The 27221-nt window shown below is 42.4% G+C and overlaps 1 protein-coding gene across 1 annotated transcript in view; it reads left to right on the top strand.

Annotated features, from left to right (window-relative positions):
• Positions 1–27221, top strand: part of EXOC4 (exocyst complex component 4) — a 752259-nt gene that overhangs the window by 622239 nt on the left and 102799 nt on the right. The window contains exon 14 of the mRNA XM_039243428.1: positions 8406–8584. Coding sequence (XP_039099359.1) covers positions 8406–8584 — 179 coding nt within the window. The remainder of the gene's footprint in view (positions 1–8405; positions 8585–27221) is intronic.

A 27221-nucleotide genomic window follows, 5' to 3' on the forward strand; every position in this document is an offset into this window, starting at 1 on the left:
GACATTTTAAATGTTCACCTTGATTGCAGAGAATACCTCGCGGCCCCTCCCGGACTCCTTCCCAGTTCTGTCTGCACAGAACTGTGGACTTCTCAGCCCCGTCTAGGCAGGCTAGAGCATTGCAAGTTTTTACATGGCGAAGGAACAGTCGGCACAAAAATCAAATGAAAAAAAAAAAAATCCTTGATTGTAGTTATTAATGGAGACAAATTTCTAAAGAGGAGCAATTACTTATTAAATGTGAAAAACAGCTACTCACGTGAGAGTGTGTGATGAAATGAACATGCATGAAAAACCATTGAGCGGGAGACTTAGTGATGAGTTTTAGCATTTTCTAGGAGAAAAAAATATTGTAATCAAGATAACTGGGCTATTTTATTCTTATTTATGAGGGTTTAGCCAAGATCATTTTAGAAAAACAGTTTTTGAAAACCTCATTAAAGAACCCATCAGAATGGTACTACCCCCATTATTTTTGACACAGACAAATTAAGTTTTGAAAGGGTTGAAGATTGAGCAGTTGTAAAAAGCAGAAGTGATAAATGGATGTGTCATTGTTACATCTCAATAGAATCAGTCGGTATTATTAGGAATCTAGGTAGATGACCTGACCTTTTTATAACCTTCATCAGTTTAGGCTCTGATGGATAATGGCTAAGTGATCTCTTACAGGTCACCTTAACCAACAGTTAAGTTTTTCTGCCTACACAACAGAACTAATTAATTCCCAAGCCAAATAATTGGCTCAATCTCCAGCAGCATTGAATATGGTAAGGTATCATTAGGTCTTATATAAGTCAAGGTCTAACCTGGAAACCAGAAACCATGTCAGCTACCTCCAAGAGAATTTCATGTAGGGAGTGGTTATACATTTTAATGAAGATCTATCAAACAGGGACGTTACAATAACCCAACAGCAAGAAGATTGGCAAACAGCAAGAAGCCACTATCTCCCTTTAGCTAGAAGGCCAAAGGAGAGAGGCATTTACTAGAACACAGAGGCACCCCAAGTAAGCTGGGGCTTGGTAGGATCTGGAGCCAAGAAGGAGATACATCTGTTGCCAGAAACATGACCCAGGAGGCAGAGAAACATGAGGGGGATAAATGCCCTGCCTTCTCCTTTCCTTTTGCCCATCAGCGTCCCCTACCTAGAGCGTCCCATTGTCAGACCCCAGCTGGGAACCTGGAAAACAGCCTACAAGTGTCAGCCCCCGCTTCCCACCACTCCCCACCTCCCCCCAGTATAGATCAGAGCAAGGGAAATATGAAGAATAGATTTTAGGGCAAACAGGCCTAGGGCTTCTTACTCTGTACCCATTCTTACCTTAATACCCATATTTTAGAATTCCTTCTGTTTAATACAGGCTTCTATTCATCATATAAAGGCATTCCTTCCACCCCCTCCCCAACAAAGGACAGTCTGTCTCATCACTCATTGTATTCATCTCAAGTCTAGGATTCCCAGCGTCCTCCCTGGTCAAGTCAGATGTGACATCTCATATCTGGTGACCTCTGAATGAATCTAGAATGTAGACTGCTACTAGCTTTTCATATAAAACAAGTGGGGAAGGTACCCCCTCACACCCATTAGGATGGTTATTATTTTTTAAAAAACTAATTAAAAATGTTAAAACCAGAGAATAGCACATTTTGGCAAGGATGTGGAGAAATTAGAACCCCCTGTGCATGGCTGGTAGGAATGTAAAATGGCACAGCCACTGTGGAAGGCACTTCGATAGTTCCTGAAAAAGCTATACCCAGAATTACCATATGATCCAGCAATCCAGTAATAAAGTTACTGTTTAATGGGAATAGAGTTTCTGTTTGGGATGATGGAAACATTCTGGAAAGAGATAGCATTGATGGCACATTGTGATAAATGTGCCATTGAATAATGCCATTGAACTGTATACTTTAGAAATGGTTAACGTGGTCAGTTTCATGTATGTTTCACTCTAAATAAAATGCAGTAGGAGAAGTGGAAAACAAAAAGAACCCACTGGCTGATACATGCGTGAATATGCAGGCTGCCACAGCCCCTGTAACTGGTCAGAAGCAGCAGGCGATTGAGTTCTTAGCAGCTCTGCCTTCATTAGGCTGCCCTGGTTTTTCCATCAGTTTCGCGATGGACTATGGACTCATCCACTGAGATGGAGCCCGGTGAATCTGACGTGGTCCTGCCTGCCCTGATTGTACAGAAGCAGCGCACTTCCCCCCACCCCCCACCATGTCAATTGAGGCCAGTCATTCCAGGCATCAAAGCAACCCCTCTCTGTCTATTGCCTCAGTAGTGAGAAGCCCAGAAAACCAGATGACAGTCTCTGCTACCAACTTAATATGGTCATTCTTGTACCCTCTGGTGGAGACATTCCTTCCCGACACCTGAAAACCCACCTAGCCCCACACTGGGGGAGGGGAAAGACTAGACCTCCAAAAGAGGAGAGGCCATTCCTACTTTTACTCCTTTAGTCCCCAGACCCATATTTTCTTGTCATGGGGGAAAAAGAACACTATATGTTGGTCTCTGTGTCAGGCCCTCAGCACTCCCGCCTTAGAGGTGTTGCCTTCCAACTGGACCATAGCTGAATCCTGCACAGGCCAACCCTTCCGTCAGGCCAGCTCCCCGAGGGGCACTGGGTACACAACAAGACCGGAATTCGGGAGCATCAGCTCTGCCTTACTTCTTTTGCTGCAAAATCAGTTTCGTGACCAGAAACGTTGTCGAACAGGATTATCATGATTGTTGAGGATGACCTTGTGGAAATGTGACTGCGGTGCTTTGGGTACATTTGAGGCAAGGAAAGCAGTTTGACACATCGAGTAGTGGTTGTTAGAGCGCGAGGACGACACTGCCCCTTCGAAGGTGTGGGAAGTCTGCGTGAGTCTGGGTCACTGTTTCAGCCAGTCCTTGTTCCTCCCTGCCCTGTCCTGGATCAGAGAAGAGTGTGCTCAGGCAGAGTTTCCCGGGCTCCTGGGGCAGTTCTCACACAGCAGGGAGGAAGCCTCAGTGGGAGACTGGGGGAGATTTGCAGGGAGGGAGAGCAAGCAGTGAGTCTGAGTATACATGTCATGTGATCAAATATAGCCCAGATCTGCAGGTCAGTCACTTTGAAACTGTTTGCAATGTTTCTTTCAGAAATGCATTTAGTCTGCTGAAAATGCAGATTTTTTTTTTTTTGGCCTTTCTAAGATTTCAGCGGATAACAGAACTATTTAAAGACTAAATGGAGACAATTTTCAGCATCTCCGGCAAAATTCTCTTAAATGAATTCTTGTCAGATAGACCTCCTTAAAGATTATAATTGTGTGGTAAAATTAAATTAAACAGGTTTTACACTCTTGGCAAAATCTCTTAAATGAATTCTTGTCAGATCAAGCTTTTAAAGATTATAATTGTGTGCTAAAATTAAGCTTAACAGGCTTGACACTTCTGTAGTTGCCTGGGCTCCGATGCGAGCATGTTGGCCTACTGATGATGACAGTGGCACCTCACATGGGCCTCAGCACCTAAAACACACAGCTTTGAGTTCTGATTCCTGTTCCCGGCTCTGGCAGATGATCTGTGGGCAATTAATGAGTGCCTGTTACTTCTGAATTTCTGTTACTTCACCTTCTCAAGATAATGATTGCTCTGTTGCCATTTCACTCAAATATATGTAATGTGTTCTTTAATTAATATGCTTGCGTAATAAGCAGGAGATGAAGAGTGAGTAGAAATTCAGATGTGGAAATGTCGGCCCAGATGCTGGATGGTAGTCATGACAATGAGACCCTCTTGCAGTGGACAGTGACTCACCCTGACCAAGCCTGGAGTCACAGTCCAAACCAGCCTTCAGACCAGCTGACTAGTCGTTGTCTCCCAGTTTGGCTAAAGTGACTGTAATATCCATGTCCTCCAATTTTCCATGCTAAAATCCTTGATATGACCCTTTGAAAGATTTTCTCATTCATTCGTGGTAAGTTTTCCAACTTTGGTGTGTTTTTTTTTTTTTGTTTTGTTTCGTTTTGTGTTTGGTTTAATGTTTATTTTTGAGAGAGAAAGACAGAGCCCAAGCAGGGGAGGGGCAGAGAGAGGGCGACACAGAATCTGAAGCAGGCTCCAGGCTCTGAGCTGTCAGCACCGAGCCCGATGCATGGCTCGAACTCACAAGCCGTAAGATCATGACCTGAGCCGAAGTCCAGCGTTCAGCCGACTGAGCCACTAGGGGCCCCTCCAAGTTTTGTTTGTAATTAAAAAATAGACATGTTCTCTGGAGAAAATATAGAAAATACAGAGAAGCACAAAGCATGATCTTGTTCCACAGTGAACATTTTGGTATGTAGATATCCAGTCTTTTTTAGTTCATATAGATGTATAATCATTTTCTTTTGTAATATCGTGGAGTTTTATAACAGCTTGTTTTACTCAGCTGTACGTCGTGGTTACAAATAAGCCAGAGGAAACATTTTTCTGTGGTATCAAGTATTTTCTACTGTATAATTTCTAATGACTGCATAGCTTTCCATAGTGTGGATATACCATAATTTATTTAATAAATTAGAGGGTTTAGAAAAAGATCCACAGTCGAGCAAGTAAAGCCATCCCCTTAAGGTTATTGTAACACATAAAACCCATCCACCAAGCTCTTTGACACACACAAATCCTCGAAGGAATGATTTTTTGTGCGAAATAGTTATAGCTGTCAATCATATATCCTCGATGTCATGCTTTCTGTGCTCCCTCCAGGTTGTTAGGGGGTGATTATGGATTCCTGTCAAATGAGATGTCTGCTATGTATTCAACATGAGGCAGTTTGTATTTTTCTCAGTCTGTTGCTCTCCCGTCGGAGGAGGTTAAGCAAATCTGAGTGAGCCAAAGGGAAATGGGATAGGCATCCAGTGCTGAAAGCGCACGACAGCCGTGCCCGGGGCCCCGAGATCCCCACCCAAGCAGATTAGACTTCTACATAAATACATTTGTCTTGATTGTCACATTGCACCCAGGGTTACACCTACATGCATGAAAATGCCTCCAAGCCTGTTTTTCAAAGCTGTTTGCCTCCCCTGTTGCTTTTTAACCACCCAGCTCACAGGCATTTTTTGTGTTATATCTATCAAAGATGATTAAGGGGCTGGGAGAGTTGATACATAAGGACAGATTAAGAAAACTAAATATTTACAACTTGACTGAATGACAGCCACAGGGAAGATATTGTAACTGTCTGCTGGGTTCAAATCAAGGAGGAGACATTGTTTTGCTTCCCCTCACCCCTGTAACTTGATTTTAGGGATGTCTAAATTCAGAGATGAGTTTTCTGAGGGTGACATCATTTATGCTAATTCGATCATTGTGTCAGTCAGATATTGCATGTAGCTGCTGGTAGCAGAAACTTGAAATAGCGGTGGCTTAAACAAATAGGGTTTCGTCATCCCTCCTGTAACTTGAAGCCCAGAAGTGCATTGTCTCCGGCGTATTACAGCTCCGTGCTGGCATTGGGGCACCCACACACCCTCTCTTGGGCTCCAGCATTCTGAGCATTATTTTCATACTCGTAGTCACCTGATGTTCAAGAAAGTACTACTGCATTCCAGAAAGGGAGAAGGCAAAAGAGATCCCTGCCAGCTAAGACTGCTTAGAAGACCTTTCCTGGGAACCCACCTACTAATGTCGGTTTAGACCTATATCTGCCAAAAGGGCTGGGAAATTGAGTGGGGGGTTTGTTTTGTTTTGTTTTGTTTTGTTTTAGTGTTTTTATTTATTTGTGTGTGAGAGAGAGAAAGCCTAAGCAGGGGAGGGTCAGAGAGAGAGGGAGATTCAGAATCTGAAGCAGGCTCTGTCAGCACAGAGCTCGATGTGGGGCTCGAACCCACAAACCACGAGATCATGACCTGAGCCGAAGTCGGACGCTTAGCCAACTGAGCCACCCAGGTGCCCCGATTGTTTTGTTTTTAAGCTGAATTCATTGCTGACCCCAACGATACCAGGGTCCTTTTACTCGGAAGGCATATGGGATAATAAACACTGACTAGGCAACAGGCGTTTCTTTCACAATAATTTACCTCTTGAAGATTCTGGCAGGCCTGGACTCAGACATTGTGACATTTGCTGGGATGTTACAGGGTCCCATTTGTAAAACTACCCCTTGAGATCTAACTTATTTGCTTCTGATCACTCATCTATTCCAATTCATTCATCATGGCGCGCCCTGGGTTGACACTAAATAAACCAGCCATCTCAATAGGCCAGAGTAATAGTAACTATAACTTGTTAACTTTCACCAAGTCCCACGCGCTTAACATCACCTGAATATTTGTTTCAAAATACTCCAAGACAAGGAGAAAGGGCTCCTGGGTGGCCCAGCTGATTGAGTGTACGACTCTTGTTTTTTAAGTTTATTTATTTTGAGAAAGAGAAAGAGCAAATCCCAAGCAGACTCTGCGCTATCAGCATGGAGCCCAACCTAGGGCTTGAACTCATGAGCCACGAGGTCACGACCCAAGCCGAATCATGTGTCAGATGCTTAACCTACAAAGCCACCGAGTTGTCCATCTCTTGATTCCGACTCAGGTCATGATCACAGGGTCATGGGATTGAGCCCCATGTCAGGCTCCATGCTGAGTACTGAGCCTCCTTAAGATTCTCCCTACCCTTGACCCTTGCTCTCTCACGTGCATGTGCACAAGCTCCCTCAATCTCTCTCTCTCAAAAACAAAACAGACAAAAATATTCCACAGCAGATGGGGAGTGGATAAGGATAGATGAAATAAGACTTACCAATAATAATTGAAACTGAGCATTGGCTACATGGGGGACGGGGAGTATTGTACGCTTCTCTCTGCGTGTGTAATTACTGAAATTTTCCCAGTAAAGATTTTTTAAATCCCCTCCTATTTTTATGTTACTTCCTATGAGGTCACTACTACCACCCCTAGCTAACAGTACTCCGAGAAGTGAAACCGATTCACACAGTAAATGACAGATTCAGGATTCGGCCCCAGGTTAGTCTTTTGTCGGACTTTGAAGCCTGTGCTCCAACTCTTAGGCAATAGCCTGAAACTAGTCAGAAGTGCAAGCTTTTGGGTCTCACCCCAAGACCTGTTTACATGACCTCTGACTAAAGTTTTACGCACACTCAAGGTTCCTGTGCTGGGTGCATATTGCCTCCGTGACCACAGCTTACCCAACTTGGTCAATCACTTATGACTTCCTTAAAAAATGTAACCTTCCATTGAAACAAGAGGCTTAATGGAGTGTCACTACTTGGTAGCATAAACATGTTTTACTGAGCAGTTGTTTCCTTCAACGTGGAGTGTCTGCTATAGTGCTGGGCACTACATGCCTGTGTGTTGATTAAGCATCCTTCTGACTATATGTCAGCTGGTACTAATCGCTGCTTGCTTGGCACTTAATTTGGTTTCTTCTACTTAAATAAAGCCTTTGCTCCAGCTCACTTAAGGTGTTCTGAGTTTTAAAAAGCCTTGGGACTTACAGAAAACTCTCCAGGTGCCTGGTCCAAACTCTGCCAGCCGCAACTCCGCTCACCCACCTGCGTGGAACTTTCCCCGAATGACAAGATTTTTCTCCCTAGCGTCCTCAGTCCTCTTCTGTCACATCAGCCCTGTGTCTTTTTGAAAGAAAGAGCACTGTGGGGATTAGACTGAGCCCCAGCTCTGCCACTCGTGTGTCATGTGGGCAGAACAGTTCACCTCTGAGCCTCCGTTTCTGTACATGTGCGAGAGCAGTGCTATACGGTCTCTAGGGGGCCCTTCACCCCCTCCTTCTGTGACCCCTCAGAATTTGGTTTTTCAGCACACACACACACACCACCAAAACATGAGGACACTGGGATTTGCCACCTGGAAAGTCTAGTTTCTCTGTTCGAATAACACATAGCTTAAGGTCTTGTAGTTCATTCGCTTCAGATCCCTTTTAGAAGTAACCGAATGAATGAACATCCATCTCAACTATAATCTGCTCTCTTAAAGAGACTGGACCCTCTTTGCTTTTGAACACTTTAAAACATTTTCTAGCCGGTTAACTTGGTTTTATTTATTATAATTACCTTCAACCATGTACCTTTTTAATACCCTAAGCTATTCCTCAGCATCCATAGCAGAAGAGGAAAGAGCAGCCGTCAGAGCCATCCCCAGCGACTGTCACTGTATACGTAGGCCGGTCCTCCTGTTAAAGGTGTAAGCTTCAGGGTAACTTCATTCTTCTAAGAACCATCTTTCTTCGATCAGAGTAATTTTTAAGCAGGTACATGGTAGTTTTCTCACAACATTAAACCTATAGGAAAGGCAGCATGCTGTGAAATCACGACTATAACAAATAACAACACTGTGTCAGATGTGCCTTAAGAAGTACTGCCCTCCCCTCTCTTTTCCGTGCTGTGCGTGAAGTGTGTTCCTGGTTTGTTTTTCAGGGCAGCCTTTGGCAAGGAGTCGGAAGTTCTTATTGGGAACCTGGGTGATAAATTAATCCCTCCGCAAGACATTCTTCGTGATGTCAGTGACCTCAAAGCTTTGGCCAACATGCATGAAAGCCTGGAATGGTTAGCAGGTCGGACAAAGTCAGCTTTCTCCAATCTTTCTACATCTCAGAGTAAGTACCTATTATGGCAGCTGTGGTGGGGATAGCGGAGGAACTAGGCTGAGTAGTTCCATTGGAACTGTGAGTGCGTGTACACGTCCCCATATGAGGGAAGGTGAGGTTGTCAGGAGGTCCATGCTGGATCCGTGCAAGAATTCTGCTTGGGCTGTACCTCTCTCATCCTTTGTGGTTCTTCTAAAGGACATAATCTCAGCTTTCCTGTGTGGGACACGGAAGGCCAAAAAGGTTCATGTTCACATAGCTTGATGTTATACCTTCGAAACATAAAATCGTGTAAGAATACACCATGGTGTCAGAGGAACAGAAAGCAATACCTTTGCCCTCCTCACAATAACTTCTCAAGGATAGAAACTGTATCTCAGAGCTGAGCACACAGCTGATATCTTCATGTTGATGAAAAAGGGTCTAACAAGAGAATAATAGCAGTGACGAAGATGCTAGGAAATAGAGACAATGGGAAAAACAGTTATTCCCGAAGAGATGGCTGAGAGATGACTATAGAATTCAAAGAAACGAAGGTATAGAATAAAAACAGGAAACTTTTTTCCATTGAGGACCATTGACTCCAAGAGAATTAATTTGAAAATTTAGGGCCCATAAACTTTATTCAATAGCTATAAAATAAGTAAGTTTTCCCCAAGTTTGTTTTATTAAGGTTCATTTATTTTTGAGAGGGAGAGAGAGCAAGCATGAGCAGGGGCAGGGGCAGAGAGAGAGAGGGGGATACAGAGGACCCAAAGAAGACTCTACTCTGACAGCACAGAGCCTGACATAAGACTCCAGCTCACGAACCCATGAGATATTGATCTGAGCCGAAGTTGGACACTTAACTTACTGAGCCACCCAGGTACTCCTTATTTATTTATTTATTTATTTTGAGAGAGAGAGAGAGAGAGAGAGAGAGAATCCCAAGCAGGCTCTGCACTGTCAGCACAGAGCCAAACGCAGGGCTCAAACCCACAAACTGTGAGATCATGACCTGAACTGAAATCAAGAGTCAGATGCTTAAGCAATTGAGCCACCCAAAGCACCCCAATAAATACTTTTTTAAAAGGCATTAGTTCAGACCTGTGTGTTAGGCAGTTAAAATAGAAAACATGATAGGAAGAAGGAGTAAAGGCACTGACAGATTTGAGTGCATAAATAAACAACAGAAAAAAGTTAAATAACAGCAATAACAAGAAAGAAACAAACTCGGCTTTGACCTTAATATTAGAGTTAATGTTAGGAGATAATTAGAAGGGAAATGCTTGCATTATTTGGACTGAACTTCAGAGTGAGTTATTTATTATCATTGTCTTTTGAAAAGTCATTATTTGATAACCGCAGTTTCCAGCCTAGAGATGGAAGAGGTGTGGCTGAAACTCACAGGGATAAATTCTCCCCTGAAATATGGACCCAGAGAGTCTCAGAGTCCCTTGAATGCTCACTGCTTAACTGGTCTCATGCTGATTGTGTACCTGTCCTGAAGGTCAGTAGCAGGTGGGGAAAATGGACAGAAGGAAGGGGCATCGAGCAAGATTGTAAACTCTGCTTTAGAAATCCTCTTGAAATACTACTTTTTATTTATACCTTTATTGTACACCTTTTATTATTCGGCATTGCTTTTCATCTGAGGATAAAATTATACATGTTTATTCTCAGAATCCGTAAGCATTGGCTAGTTTGGGCCCCATGTGGGGCCTGAGCAGATCTGTAGATATCCTTGAAAGGCCCTCAGCTTTCTAATCCTGTCATTATCAGGAAATCTGTCACAAATTATCCATGTTATCTCCCCATCCCATTCCACTCCACCAAAAAGAAAAGTCAGAGCTAATTGCCCTTTTGATGATTGCCAAATAAACAGTCCTGTAAAGGGAACACAGGCTTCTTTTCCCGGTGTTTCCTTTGACCCTTAAAATGCCAGGCTGCTTGGGTTGGCTTATTAGTGATGATTGGAAGGGGTCGTCTCGTTTGGTAGGCCATCAGCATCTAATGTTGAACAGTGCAATTGCTTATTTCCAGTGGCTCAGCATTCCAGATTTGTGCTCTGTCCATTTGAAAAGGGTTTTTACAAAGCACGATAGTACCTAGCCTCTACAGCAAGCCACGGCCAGGCTCACCTGGCATCAGCTGTTTGCAAAAAAGAGAAGGATGTTCTCTGAGTTATGCTCAATGTTGTAATAGCACAATTTAGCTGTTGTCTTCATGCCCAGAGAGTCCCCAGAACACCTGATGTCTAATTCTTGTCTTTAATCATCTCTCTTATTCTGACAAAGATCTCTTCTACCACACCCATTAATACCTCGTCTCCTGTGCTCAGATCCCTTTAATAATATAAGTTATACTCTCTCAGTTCCTTTCAGGGTGATTATTCCACCCAGTGAGTGATTTAAGTGACTGTCAGCATTTTGACGATCAGTACAAAACCCAAGTGAACTATAATCACTACTTAGGTTGTCTTTGCTAAAACAAAGCATCGAACAAACCTGGTTTATTCCACTAACAACAAGCCTCGCTCATCCACACTCGTCTGTTCTTTGAATTCCCAGGAGAGACGCCCATTGATGTTTATAATTTGAGCAAAGCAGGGAATTCTCTGATAACGGGTTACTTTGTTGGCTCCATGTCCAAGTGACTCTAGAAAGGGAATAAGGGACAGGTCTTTATTATTCTTTTGAAAAGTGAACCAAATGATTACCTCCACAAAAGTGGCTCCAAATCCGGAGGCTGGATAACATGACAAAAATGCCAGTCCTCTATGTAGCACTCACGGGTCCTCAGCAGGATGGGAAGAAATCCAGAGAAGATTTTCGGTTATTTCTTGTTCCGCATTCTGTTCATTGTTTGGTATGATAAATACCAGGGTTCGGTATAATGAAGAAGCTGTTAATGTGAGGGAGTAGAGCAAGTTGGCAGAAAATTATTTTCCTAGTAGAGTATTTCTCCAAACATTACAGCAGGCCTCTCGTCCTCCCAAAGCATTCCATGTCATACAGAAGAGAGTATTGTGGGGCGCTTGGGCCGCTCAGTCGGTTGAGCGTCTGCCTCTTGGTTTTAACTCAGGTCATGATCCCAGGGCCCTGGGATCGAGCCCCATGTTGGGTTCCATGCTGAATGTATTGCCCGCTTGGGATTCTCTCTCTCTCTCTCTCTCTCTCCCTCTCCCTCTCCCCATTCACATGTGTTTTCTCTCTCAAATAAATAAAAAGTTTTTTAAAAAATTAAAAAGAGAGTATTGCCTTTTAGAGGTAGGACATGGTCGGCCATTTGTCCAAGATGTCAAAGTTGACCATTTCTTCGAAGATAACTTTTCTGTTTCTTTTGGTGTTTGCCTAAATATCACTCCATCTCTTTACACTGAAAGGGTCTCCTCATCTCAGTTAGGTCCTGCCTTCATCAAAGGCACTGCTCCTACTTTTGTTCTACAGTAATCTTTGGTTCCTGCTCCATTTTGTCTGGGATTCCCCCACCACCCTCATCTTCCTTGTGCCTGTTCTGCTTCAGATTCTTTCCAGTGAAAGAAACAAACTAACCGAAGGAAAAAAATAATGCACTGACTCATAAAACTGGTCAATCAGAAGACTTCAGGCATGGCTGGATCCAGGTTTACAAGACACACTTCTACACCTCTTCATGCTCTTTTGTACTCCTCCCTCCCCCTTTCTGTCTCCTTCCTTCTGTCTCTTGGCATTTTCTCTTTATTGCTCTCCATCTCAGGCAAGCACTTTCTGTATGGCAGCATCCTTGGCCACCAGCAGTCTGGGAGTTATTTGATCCCAGACAAAAAGAGCATTTTTGCCAAGAGCTACAGAAACAGTTCCGGAGAGGTCTTAGATTGCCCCGCCTTGACCTTCTCTCATGAGTTTCTCTGATTCTCCCTGTATAAACCTTGTTTTCTGACTCTGTTTTTTCTCCCCACCTGTACCTCAGTCTCTGTCTCCTACTCCCACAACCCCTTTATGTTCAGGACATGTTTTCAGTGCAAAGAAGTTGAGCGGTATCATAGTTAGCATTGGGCATTCATGATCTAGGTTTATACATATTTTCCCTCATTGATCACAATTTCAGCCTTGTAGTATAGACTCCAGATAACATCTGCCCTTTGTGATATCTGCTGTGTGCAAGAATCCTAAACAAAGACTCTGAGATTAACTGTTATGGTTAAGAAAATTCTCAGCAAATGTGGCCCACATAAAAATTGTTGGAGTGTATTCAGTTTGAACATTAATGCTATTCTTTTGTATTGTATCCCTTTGTTTTAGGGATGTGTTGCTTTTAAAAATAGACTACAGAGGACTGGAAAGGGCTCAAGGGCTTATTTTGTCTGTATTGCTTCCTCAGAGGGCCTCCTCTCTGGCTTGGATTCTGTAAAAAAAAATCACCAGGATTAGAGATTCTAAAACTTCCTTGATTACACACTCTGCTCTTTAAGTAGCCTTACCGTCTGGGAGGCCTTTCCTTCCTTCCTTCCTTCCTTCCTTCCTTCCTTCCTTCCTTCCTTCCTTCCTTCCTAACCTCTTTCTTCTCTCTCTCTTTCTTCAGAAATTAAATGTTGACTATTCTCTCTGTAAAATACTAAATGTATCTGAAAATATTTCCCTGGCCCCTACCTGCCCATCTCTACAGATTAGACAGAATAAGACTTCTGGCCTGAGGATCCCAGTCTCTGAATCAAGAGCAACCAAATATGGGAGAATTAGGAGCCCACAGCAGGCCCAAGTTTCCTGACACTCTCTTGGATGGTGACTTGGCTGTTTGTGAATGTGGACCCTTCTGTAGGTGACTTTGACCCAGGCTTCTCCACCTCTGCTCACAGTGCTCATTACTGAAGTTCTTGCTGAGCCCACATTCACGATGAGAAGCAATAAAATGCCATACCCTAGTCTTTTCCAGTCTAAGAAACCAAAAGGTTAAAATATCCCTCTAAACCTCCAGGATAAATGTCATAATTTTGGTTCCTGGAGGTGGTTCCGGCATTATACTATTAGTTATACAATTATTTATCCACTTCCTTTTTAATTGTAAAAACTACATAGTGTTAAGTATGCCATCTTAACCATTTTTAACCATACAATACAGAAGTGTTAAATGTATCACTGTACAGCAGATCACTAGAACTTTTTCATCTTGCACAACTGAAACTCAATACCCATTGAACAATTCTCCATTTCCCCTCCCTCTCAGCCCCGATAACCACATTCTACTTCCTGTTTCTAGGAGTTTGACTTTAGATACCCTTACATATTTGAAATCATACAGAATTTATCTTCTTGTGACTGGCTTATTTCACTTAACATAAGGGCTTCATGTTGTAGCATGTGGTAGGATTTCCTTCTTTTTTGTGGCTGAAAAATATTTCATTGTATGCGTATACCACCTTTTTAAAATTCATTCATCTGTCAGTGGACGTTTGGGTTGCTTCCAACTCTTGGCTATTGCGAACAACACCGTAGTGAGTATGTGTGTGAAATTATGCTTCTCTCTGGAAGTGAAATTATTGCTAGGGATCTTAGAAACCATCTGGTCCAACTCACTTATTTTGCACACGAGGAAAACAAGGCGTCAGCATGGTCACCCTGCGTGTCTGTGTCTGAAGTAGGATGGAAGCAGGTCTTCAGATTCCTACTTTAATTTTCTCTCCACTACATCATTGTCTTGACTGGGACCAAGATTAAGTACAGGCAGTGCCAGCAAGGCGGCTCATGCCATATTTCTATTAAAGCACCCCAGTGGGCCATCGTATTATTTCAACGCAAGCCCTTTAATGCCAATGTTCCACCCGTGATCACTTCTGATCATCACTGTCAGTGTGTAACCAGGATTTCTAGTCCTTAAATATATAGGATTATTGTACCTATCCTTTGTGAATGTCATCATCATTGTAGTAGAACATTTCTCTAATTTGTCAGTCTCTATTTTTGTTCTACAAGTATTCTCTAACTTAGAAGATCCATCTGACTTGTTAACCATGTTATATAATATACTCTAGCTACTGCTGCACTGTCCTATACGGTAGCCCCTACCCTTATGTGGCAAATTAAATTTAAATTAAATTAAACTAAAAATTCGGCTCCTCAGTCACACGAGCCACATTGACAGCAGTGCAGTGTTTCCCAGAATTAGCAGTGAATTCTCTCACCACAAAGCACCTCACAGGACTTTTCTTCCAGGGAAAAACTTCTGGGAAACACACTGCCCTATGCTCTTATTTCTAGATCTGGTTCAGCGTCTTTCATTTCTCCCAACACAGTCAGGCACAGGACAGGACAGATGTTTTACATTTCATACAGTTTACATTTACATTTTGTACAATTGGGAGACACGCACACCGTCAGATGATTTCTGTTACAATTTGGTTGATTATTGGATTTGTTTAAGCATTTTTAGAAATGCTCATGTCAACCACTGTCAAAGACTGTGGTTTCCTTTTCGCTTGTCTCAAACGTGGCTGCTACACTGACCTTTCTCCAGTCGCTGTGGTTTCCTCACAGTTCCAGAAGACCAGCTGCTAATATCATCCCACACCTCCGCCCACTGTTGAATGCCAGTATGTCCATTGTGGGGGTCCAGGCATGGATTTTTTATTAGAATTTTTATTTTTTTGAAGAGTTTTAGATTTAAGTTACAAAAATGTCAGAGTTTCCTTATATATCACACCCATTTTGCCCTCCTGTTAACATCTCACATTAGTATTGGGACACTCATCACAAGTAATGAACCAGTATTGATGCATGATTAGTATTAACTAATGTCTTTACTTTATTAAAACCTTTCTTAGTTTTTACCTAATGCCCTTTTTGCATTCCAGGATCCCATCTAGGATATAACATGTCTAGTCATTATGTCTCTTTAAGTGCATCTAGACTGTGACAGCTTCCTAGACTTTCTTTGCTTTTGATGACCTTGACCGCTTTTGGAGGAAAACTGGTCAGGTATTTAGCAGAATGTCCTTCAGTATAGGTTTGCCTAATCTCTTTCCATGATTAGACTGGGCTTATGGGTTTTGGGAAGGAAAACCACAGAGATAAAGTGCTATTCTCATCAAATCGTTTCAAGAATAACTCCTATCAATGGGACTTTTCACTTATAATGTTCTGGGATTGATTTTTATGCCTCCAATTCATGTACTTCTCTCCAGATAGTTCCTTCTGAATTCTGGATCGACTTTCCACTTTTACGCCGCAAATTGCTCTGTGTATCTTCATGGCGACTGTTTTTTTAACATGATGAATGAATGCATCTATTATAAACTCAGTGTTTGGACAAGTTGAATCGTTGCTAAAAAAAAAAAGTGTAATCTACCTTAAACAATTATGCAGTTGATACAGATTATATAATCTTGTGGGTCTGAAAGTCTCTGTGTGACAGGAGCTGTTTTTTCTACCTGAGCCACTTGATTAGGACCTATAATGACTTCTTAGTTGTCATATGTGCTCGTCAGTCCTTAATAAACTGACACAATCCTATTTCAGACAAAGCTGTCCTGAGACTAAAAGAGTTACCTGAATTTTCTTTATTAAAAAGTCTGAACCCATTTTCATTGGATTCTAACATGCCAATGTTGACTCAAAACCTGTATACGAGTGACGCTGGCTTCCTGTGAAATGTACTTGTGAAGTAGCAGTTCTCAAAGTTGGCCTCACATCAGTTGTAATCAGTTGGGAGCTTTTCTTATCCTGATGCTGGGCCATACACTCAGAGATTTTTCATTTAATTGTTCCAAGGTGTGGCCTGAGCGCCCCCAAACCGGTCAGGTCACTGGTTTTAAATCACTGTTTTAAAGAATTGCTCCTCAACCTTGGCCTCTATTAGAATGACCTAGGGAGCTTTTGCTGAGACCCTCTGGGAGAGATGCCCAGACTACTGTGCTTTTTATCATCTCCTTGGGCGATTCAACAACTAGCCAGGATGGAGAAACACTGATTTAGAGCCTCCACCACCCCCCACCCCAATGTCTTCTTTAATTTCTCTTCCTCTTTATATTGGGGAAATTGTTTGTAGTTACTGTGCGAGTTCTTCTGTTCTCAAAAGCTTGGGATTAACATGACTCCCCATTTCATGGATAAGAACACCAGGCACAAAATGTTGCACTTTGAGTCTATGCCAGAGTCAGGACAACAACCTACTTCTGCTTAGCAGCGTTTAGTTAGTCAAACTGTGTGTCAGGCCAGCCAAAGGAGAAGGGTACAAGGAATCCCTGTCTCTCATACCACAAAAGACCACAATTCTCAAACCAATTGAATGAATGTGGAAGTGCTTACAAGTCACCTGTATCACTGAAAAGAAAGCTGAAAAAGGTCCAGGTGTCTGTATACTCCCATCCTTCACGTACATGGTTTTGTGGTATCCCAGGAGGCCTTTTTGTATTGCCTACTATAACACTTTCTAGAAGATGGAATGTGAATTATCCCTTGCTAGAGCTCACTATTGTGGACTTTTTCTGCCTTACTGGCAAATGTGAGATAAAGTGCAGACCCCTACACACACACACACACACACCCACCCACCCACCCACCCACCCCTACTGCTGTTTGTTTTTCTGTCTTGACACAAATGAGAATAAAAATGCCCATAGCCAAGATCTCATGGGATGCTGTCCTGTGTCAGCTTTGAGTTTGTCAAACTATTAAGCCGGAGTTTTCCCTGTCATTATTTCATCTGATTATTTTTAATTAAGACTCCACGCGTGCTAATGCCCCTCTTGCTTCGGTATTTACAAGTTTCAAATATTTGCAGACTGTTATCAGACAGCTCCTCATCAGACTGCATATTTCATTTCCCTCATCATCACTTGGAGGTTAGGCTTTCTGTGCCAGAATCCGTTTTTGGTCTGACGGGTTGTCATTTTTTGAACAGGTTCTCCTTCTGTGGCCTCACTCTTACCTCTCTTCCTTTCTTGGTGATGCCTCCCACATTCACTGCTTTTGGTTAATTTCATTTTTACCGAGGAAATTCAATTACCGCTGGTCTTACATCTTGTTCATGAGTTTCCTGTCCCCTGTCCGACTCTGAATTTATTTTGATCGTACCTAGTTGACTCTGCTTCTACTTCTGTATGTGCTTTTCTCACTTTTTAAAATAATGTCCAAGTCCGTTGCCATGTTGTACCCTGTCTCACAACTAATCATTTGTTTTGTAAGAGTGAAAACACCAAATGACGACTTTACAGTGATTCCATTTTGTTCACTTTCAGTCTTAATTGTACTCTGTTGTTTATAAGCTGATTAAAAAGCATCCTAAGAAGGAAGTATGTGAAAAATTCCTGTGCTCAGGGTGCTCATCTGATTCGTAGGACTCTTCTGAAACCCTGTTGTTACTAAGAGTAGAAATGCTGGTGCCTCTCTCGTCTTCTGAGAAAGACCATCTGGACCCCTCCAGCTCTTTCTCCGCATCGATGTGCTTTGCACTATTACTGCTAATTATCATCCCAGCTTCAGGCTGACCCATGTTTCTTTGCTCCCAGTACAGTTTAAACAGTGATATACCATGGTCACTCCTCTTAACATTTCTACACTATTGTTCCCTTTCCTCTCATTGAGTACCCTCACGTGGCCCCTAAATCGTGGCCATTTTTACTTCTCCCTGAACACCTACGATGCTCTTTTAATTCATAAACCCTTTCCTGTACTTCTCCTGGTGTAAGAAGTGCACAGCACTTATGTGACTTTGCAGTCAGGTACACCTGGGGACACGGGAGGCAAGTTATATCACCACAGGGAAATCATTTAGCCACTCTGAGCTAAAAAGGCCTCTTTACCTGTTAAATAGAAACCATGATACATACTCATTGAATTGCTGTAGCCATTAAATGAGATGATGAACTTGGGAGTTGTTAGCAGGGTGTTGTGGGGACTCTGTACAGGGGCCCCAGGGTTCCCCCTCTCAGTCTTCTCACTAAAGCCCTCACTCATTTCTCACCTCCCTTAGGGCTGGGCCTTGATTTTCCTCCAGCCCCTTCCAGCTTCTCTTTGATCTCAAGGCCTGTGGTTGCTTTTAGCACTCTAACATCTGGGGACACCTGGGTGGCTCAGTCGGGTGGACGTCCGACTTCAGCTCAGGTCATGATCTCGCAGTTCGTGGGTTCGAGCCCCGCGTTGGGCTCTGTGCTGACAGCTAGCTTGGAGCCTGGACCTTTTTCAGATTCTGTGTCTCCCTTTCTCTGCTCCTCCCCTGCTCATGCTCTGTCTCTGTCTCTCAAAAATGAATAAACATTTAAAAAAATTTTTTTAATAAAACTCTAACATCTGTGCTCCTGAATCATTTCTAGTAAGTCATGGCCCTCAGTCCGCAGAGTCCCCCAGTGTTTCAGAGGTCATGGGAATGCGTCTGAGAATGGACCTGCCTCTGAAAGTCACCTCTGTCTACAAGTGCCCATCTGAGAAGCCAGAGTTGAATCTCAAAAACATACCCTTTTTTCCTTCAAAACTATGAAAAGAGGACTCAGTTATTATGTAAAGGCAGAACCAGAAACAGTTCCCTTCTTGTCAATCAGCTGGTCATCTGCAGAGTTCATGGTCCCATCCTGCTTACCGATTAGGCAGCAGTACCCAACCTCCCTCAGCTAAGAGGTGATTATCAATTGTGAAGCTATAGAAGGCCAGTGCTGTGGGCATTTCAGTGTAATTATGGAGCTCTAAGTATCTCTCCATAAAGAATTATGTGGCTGTTTCTTTGAAAATGCCAACTTTTGTATCCATAAGGGAAATATTTTATTAAAATATGATAATGTCATGGAGGCTTAAGTATGGTGGCTGGGAGCTCCCAGCTGAATGATTGTATCTTCAAACAAAACTATAAAATGGAAACAGGAAGAAGGAATAACACTGAAAATCTTTGGGAAAAGGGGGGAGGATGGAAGAAGTTGGACAACAAAGAGAGGGCTCCAAAATGGCCTCCCGAAAGGACAGAGTGAGACTGAGAAGGAAAGAGTGGGAACTCAGGATTACCTGAACCCACACCTGAGCTGAGGTGAGGAGCAGCTGCGAGTGCAGCAGGGCTGGAGCAAAAAATGATCCGAAGGGGACTGATTTGGCTGCCAAATAGAAAACCTCTTATAATGAGAATCGAGTGAAAGATTGTACCTGAAGGCACTGATTGCACTATTCAATCTGAGCTCTTATCTAGAAAAACCCTGAGATACTTGGGTGCTTTAAAACTTGAGATAAGCCCACTAACCATGACTTAATGAACTCCTCACTAGGAAAAGAGTATGTCTCTTAATTTCTTCACCCTTGAAACTGAGTTTAGGTTTGCTGCAGCGTCAGGGGGCGGGGGGAAGGGGATAGGAGAGACGAATCCTGACAGGAAAAACAAAGAGAGTAGACGACTGGCCCAGATTTAATGGAAGAAATCACCATCTGTAGAGACTGAATTTAGAAAAATGTTCTAAATGTAAACTGGATATGCTTTTTCAGACAGCGTACTTATTAATCGCTGGTACATACGGACCTTTCCAGACCGCCACCCCCTGTAAAGTGTAGCAACCGGGCGCTGTGTGCTAATTGTGTGTGCACGCGACAGTCCCGAAGGGCGCCACGCTAACAATAATGAACTCAACATTTCGATTGCATTTCATACTTTCGAAGTCCTTTGTAATCATTAATTCTCAATCCCTTATCCCTGCCTCAAGCTGTAGTTGACAGGCCAGTCTTCATTCTCTCAGTTTTACAAAGCATGATCATGAAAAAGAAGTTTGACCATTGGCCAAGGTCAAAATGGGACAGCGACAAAAATCTAGACTGAAACCTGACTGTTGTCAGAGTGCAAACCACAGTGCCTAGAAAAACAACAATCACCTGTGCCTGGTGTGCCTCAGACCACCAAGCCAGCGTGCCTCTGTTTCCCCACAGACATAGTTTCTTCTTCAGCTGTCTCCCCAAATTACAGTAAGATGGATGTGATGCTCTGTCTCTGGTGTGAATGGCATTGAGTGTGCTTTAAAAGCACACCCCCATTTGCTTGGGTTCAAATGATCTTGACATTTCACCCATTTTAAGAAGCTGAAGCTTAAAAGCTGTGCTCCTCCCCCTACCCCCAACTAGGATCTGTTTTGGAACCAAATTTTGCAGTCGTGTATTTAGGGAAAGGTTCCCTTTTACTTTATTGTCCTATATTCAGTACTATAGTTTATATCCAGTATTAGAAATCATACAAGAAAAATGTAAGAGACCCCTTTCTTCACAGGAAATATAGGTACATGTCAGGTGCAGGTCTCCAAGGCACAGTGTTGTTTATTAATAGCAGTTAATTCTGTGTACTAGCAACTTTGAGCTCTGGCCATTGAATCCTGGGTGGATTTGACTGTGGTCCTTAACTAACAACTTAATCCAATTTTTATGAAAGGGAGCATAATGAGGACTTTTCTGTAAGACTGATGAAAACCCCAAGTGTCCTTCCAGAAACCAAGAATATCTGATCAGATCCTTCAAGGAAGCAAAAATCCTGTAAATGTCAGAAAGATGTCACATGCCGGAAAACCCCTTTGGTCAAATTCATCTAAAGAAGGCACTATTTGTAGGTGACTTTTCAGCAAGTCTGTCAAAAGCTTCTTGCTACAGATAAAAATTCAATAACCTTTCACTGTGGATGTGCCACAATTATCACTCATTTAAAAACAGTCCCTCTAATAGAGTGTTTTATCATGCTGGACAGTCTCTGCATTGTTCATTATTTGGTGTTTGCTAAGCTGATGGCTCTTCCACAGTGCTTTTCTTATCTCTCCTTCTTCAGAATTGGATTTTATATTTCCAAACCAGTCAGATATGACAAGTCATTTTCCTCCCTCTTGTCTTTCAAGAAACGCAAACTTGATTTCTTTTTTTTTTTTTTTTTGACAATCGCCACTTAAAGATTAAAGTTATTGGAAATGTCTGTATTAACTAGCGTTGGGACGTTGTCGTGGAAGACTGCTGATTTTAATTGCAGTTGAGGGTTTCCGCTCTTCTTTTTTATTCTTTTTATTTTCCAATACGTGTGTGTTCTGGGTCTCTTCGGAGCCTCATTCTTCTAAAGTACACAGCGTGTGGCAAAGATGAGGCACTATGAAGCCTGATGTTGTTAGAAGACAAGACGAGGTATTATCGGAATTATTATATTATAGAACCTCAATAAAGGTGATGATAAGCTATGTAAGTGGGGCCTAGTATACAAAGATTGTCTTTATGGGAGAAACTTCCTGAAAGGAAAATGATCGAGTCATTAGCCTAATACCTGGGGAAGAAGGGCCAGTTCAAACAATATCGCTTTCTATATGTAGCTCATTATTGAGACTCGTAACATTCTAAGTCTGAAAAAAATTCAGTTCTCTGTGGTTCTTAGTGAACTCTTTTTAAAAGAAGCGCACACTTTCTCCAGGCTTTGGAACTGATCTGTAACACACGGTTTTCGGTGTTTACCTTTTAATCCAGGCTTCGTCTTGGACACTCTCCTGTACTAACGCTATTTTCTAAAGAAGACTGCGACTGTTCTCTTTATAGTGAGGAATCCCTGGGAGATTGAGGTGAGGCAGCCTGAACAAAGGATCAGAATACGGTGGCCACGTATCCTCTTCCTTCATTGGAAACTCTATGGGTCCACTGACCTGTCCATTTCCTCCAAGAAGAGTCTCTCGGCCAATTTTTACGGCAATATAGAACGTCACTGAAGAACTGTGATGACAATTGGCCTCTTATGATACAGTCTTTAAATAGTGACAACACAATACGGAGAAAGTGCAGAGAGAAATTCTTACCACAATATTAATTTTAGTATTTGTGGGTTATGATTGTAAGCGTCAACAGAAATAGCATCAGAGTCTTTCTTCGTCCAGGAATTATAAAGGCCATCCTTCAGGGTTGGCTTTATGAAGAAAAATATTTGCTCAAACTCTACCCAGAGAGCGGAGATGTTCAGAACTTCTGTCATGTCTGCTTCTAAAAGAGGGAGTGTGAGGAAAACTCCTTCGTGTTATTTGTTTAAAGGTACCACAGCCCAATTACCACATTTGCTCAAGCCAGCAGCCTTGGGGCTTTTCACAGAAATCTTGGAAGTGTGCTAGAGAAACGCCCCCACAGAAGACTCTTGCATATGCTGCTCTGTCTGCCTCGCTTCAGAGCATGGGTCACTGAGGGACAGATGGCTGCCCCACGCACCCCCAGTAGCCAGAAACTCCTCCAACGGACAAGTAGGGAGAGGTGCTTTTCTTCAACACGGTACCCAGCCCTTCTCTCTCCTGACGCAGCCCTACCCATGGAACACTGAGCAAAACCTACATCTAATGTTATATTCCTGTCTTATTTCTGTTCTCCAGCACCAGCGTAACCCAGTAGACAAGCATGGGCTTGGCCTGGGACAGGGCACTTTTAATATCATCCATGCAGTTGTCTGTATTATACATTTCTCATAGGATCAACTCAGTATATACCGATATCTGACCTACTGCCTAGCAGTGATCTCTTGGTAAAAAGCGGGTTTTTGTCCTTCTGCTGCTGCTTCTCTTTAAAGCCTGTTTCCCCATTCTTAGTCATCTTGAGAGTATTTTATTTCTGACTCTTCCATTTTGCTGCCAGTATTTGCCCATAGTGGGACCCCATGTGAAATGCCCAGGCCTCGGTCCGGTTGTCTCCGGGTTCCCCTGTCCTCCCTGTGGATAGCTGCGCCATTCTGCCTAATTGTTTAATTTCACTGCCAAGGAACCTGTGATGTGTTGCACTTTGAAATGAGACCTTCAGCATTTAGGTTTCACGGCCTCCCAAAAGTCACGTGTTCATGGAACTCGGGCATAGGATAAGGGCGTATTTATTCAGGGTCACAGTGAGTAAAACTTCAGGTTAAACCTCAGCTCTCAGTAAGTGACTTCTCTGTAAGCGTGCAGATGAGTGTGTCGGGGGGCGTGGAAATGAAGAGCCGGCCACAGGGTGTTTTGAGGGAAAACAGGAACAAAAATGACAGACTGTCCAGCCCCAGAGCCCTTTAAGCTTCAAGGACTTCTGTGCTCAGCTGCATTCTCTGTCTCGTTAAACTTAACAACATGTTTCAGTGAGTTGATTGTTCATATGGGGTTTTTATAAGACATCAGTTAGACATCTTATAAATTGTTTTATTTTTTAGCTTTTAATATTACTTATTCATTTTGAGAGAGAAAGTGCAAACAGGGAAGGGACAGAGAAAGGAAGAGACAGAATTCATGCTGGCAGCACAGAGTCGGATATGGTCCCCAGCCCATGAATGGTGAGATCATGACCAGAGCCGAGATCAAAAGTAGGACACCTAACCAACTGAGACACCCAAGCGCCCCTAAACTGTTTGTTTTTTTTTAACTTTGGGACTGCAAACAATCTTTTTTTCAAATGTTTATTTATTTTTGAGAAAGAGAGAGAGAGAGCAAGGGAGGGGCGAGAGAGGGAGAAAAAGATCTGAAGCAGGCTTCACACTGACAGCAGAGATCCAAGAGATCATGACCTGAGCCAAAGTCAGATGCTTAACTGACTGAGCCACCCAAGTGCCCCTAAATTGTTTTATTTCTAAAAAGCAGAAAAAGTATAGACTGTTAAATGTCTGAATAGTCCTGAATATCCCTAGAAAGGAGTACTAGATACTGGCACTTCATCGATGCCATATATAGAGGAATTTTTTAAATAAATAAACAAATATATGCATTAATTTAAAACATCTACCATAACTTTAAAGTACTACATTTTTATTAACTGTAGTCTTTGTTCCTCAGTAAAATGCTGATGGCAAAGTATAGTTTAGTCTAAAAGGATAAGGAGTCCAAGCCATTCTGCTCTTTAGATTATGAAGTTAAGAGTCTTGAGTGTTAATATGGTATTTTCTGTGTCTGCTATCTGGATATCTGATTATTTGTTGATTTTCTTAGTATACCAGTCTCTTACTAAGCATCACTTAAGGTTTCACATGCATCCTGAAGTGACAAGAAGGCTTCATTATCACATAGCTTCTTTTAGTTTCCACAGAACCATTTGAAACATCTAAACAGTTGAAAAGTGCATCCCGGTAATATACTGAGAAACGAGAATAGTGAAAATAGCTATCTAGCTTGAATTCATTAGGGGTCAATTACCCATGTTGCAATTCACTTAATTTCCCACTTTCCACACTGAATTAGTTATGTGAATTAGTTACCAACCCGGCCACCACTACCACATCAGCTAGCACTAACACTGCCTTCCCCCCGTCAGCGCTCCACACTGGCTTAGGTTGTAAACCAAAGCACCAGGTGGAAAAACCACAGCCAACCTGGGTTGCCGCACAGGACCTGGGGAGTTCTTGTGCTGCTACAGAGGTGAGCGAGGCCAGTATAATTATCAGTATCAATAATAGAACCAGTTCAGCTGTGCTTGAACACAGCAGGTACTCAGTAAATATTTCATCAAATTAAATTAAATTAACAAAGTGCTTGCAATAAGAGCTGAAATCTGCTACCTTCCCATTTGCTGAACCAGCTGGTGAAACGGCGTCTACAAATGAGCCAACCCTTTTCTCATATTTCCGTAGGTACTACTGTTCCCTTTCTTCTTCCCTCTCTTTGCAAGCTCCGATACTAACAATTACCTTATAGAGCATGGGAAGGTTCCCTTCAAGTCCTCTATTTATCTCCATTAAGAATTTCTCCTAAGATTAAACAGTATAATTACCTTTGGATTTTCACAGTATTTTTAGCCTCCCATGTCCTTATTTAAAGCAATATGTTTAATTACATACCTATTTTATCCCTTGCTAAATGTGGATTTTACTTACTGAAAATGTTCCTTCTGACCTTCTACTTTGACTTGTAGACTGACTTCTACTTTGACTACTTCCTTTCCTTAATCCTTCCTTCGGTGCCGGTTTGGGCCCAGATAGTCAGTCACCAACTAATGAGTGTGTTGTGGTCCAAAAGTTCTTTTTTAAAACTCTGAATCATTTCCTCCAGAGAAACTTTGTTCTTTCTGGCTATGGGATATGCAACATGATATTTAACTTCTAGAAGTCTCAATTTTTTCACCTGTAAATGAGGTATAATAATAATGCCTCTTTTTGATAGTTGCTCTGAAAGTCCACTGATTTTACTTCCTAAATATATCTATATCTGTCATTTCTTCTTCATCCCTCCTGTCACTACCCTAACTTACACCTTCATTGTTTCTCACTGGAATCATCTCAGTAGCCTCCTACGGATTAGCCTGCCTCCACTTTTCTGCTCCTCTTCTGATACAACTACCATACAGCTTGTTACTGTGGCCTCTCATCATCCTGTGGCCAAGGTCCGAGATCCTTAATATGACCTAGAATGTTCTTCACAATCTATATGTGTGGGATTTGGGTTTTTTTTTTTCAACATTTATTTATTTTTGAGAGCGAGCATCAGCAGGGGAGGGGCAGACAGAGAGGGAGACACAAAATCCGAAGCAGGCTACAAACTCTGAGTTGTCAGCACTGAGCCCGATGTGGGGCTCAGACCCACAGACTGTGAGATCATGAGCCGAAGTTGGATGCTTAACTAACTGACCGAGCGACCCAGGCGCCCCTCTATATTTCTATTTTTAAGGGCACTGAACTGCCCTTCATTCTCCTACAATGCCATATCATCCGTCACCCCCTTACCTTTATTCAAGCTGTCTCTTCTGACCCTAATGCCCATTCTCCTACCTTTTCTCATTCTCCTTCACCCGTTCCTCCTTTAAAATTTAACTTAAGCATCACCACTTCCAAGAAACTGCTTTGGACCCTTTCAGGCTGAAGTAAGTAACCTTCATCTGAACTCTATAATATACCCAAGTGCTATCTCTAACATTTTACATATTATAGTGTGCCTTTTATCTCTTTCTATATCTGCCTTGCCAACCAGATTGTAACCACTTGGAAAGTACGCACTTGGTCTCTTTCTTGTTTACACCAAGTAATATGGTACCTAGTACATAGAAGGGGCTGAAAAAATGTGGACTGTATAAATTTGCATAAATGGACAAGTAAATTGACCCTTACCTCCATTAATATTATTTTTCCAGTGGGAAAATAGATACCTCTGTCTAGATGATTCCAAGAACACAGTCCCCTATGCAGCAGTCTCAGAGAGAATGTTCCTTCCCACCTACTACTCCTACAACCCTAATACCTCCCTAGCTGTATTTCTAACAACTGTTACTTACCATGAGAGGACATCTGAAATAATAATGTGATATGGACTATAGTTAACGCTGTAGTATAAACAGGAATAGCCTCTCTTCACTAGGGCAAGATTCTGGCATAGACCTAGCAAACATTTTTGAAAGCCAGTGAAGAAAGCCTGTCTGAAGTTGGGCTAAAGGAGAAGCTACAGGCCGAGTCAAAATCCTCCTCAAAAAACAAGCCTATATTCACTCCAGTCGATTCATAAGTTGTTGATTTAGGCCCCCCAATTTTTTTGCCATAGAGCAGTGGTTTCCGTAAAGTTCAGAGAGGTCCGGAGCCAGCATAGTCCTATGCTTTCTACTTTCTACTGTCGCCAGAGCACCTTCTGGACTTCATGCCAGTGGCTGGAGATTAGTGTCGAACTCAATGCATAGTCTTGGCTGCGAATCCTTCATGTCCACGAAGTCAGAGGCTGTGAAGAACCAATAAAAGCTACCACCTCCATCTTTTATGTTGTTCCTAGAAGATTTCTTCTCACAACGTTGAGATAGGAAGG

This window comes from Hyaena hyaena, unplaced genomic scaffold (genome assembly GCF_003009895.1).
Source record: "Hyaena hyaena isolate Hyena2069 unplaced genomic scaffold, ASM300989v1 scaffold_8, whole genome shotgun sequence".
Classification (NCBI taxonomy): domain Eukaryota; kingdom Metazoa; phylum Chordata; class Mammalia; order Carnivora; family Hyaenidae; genus Hyaena; species Hyaena hyaena.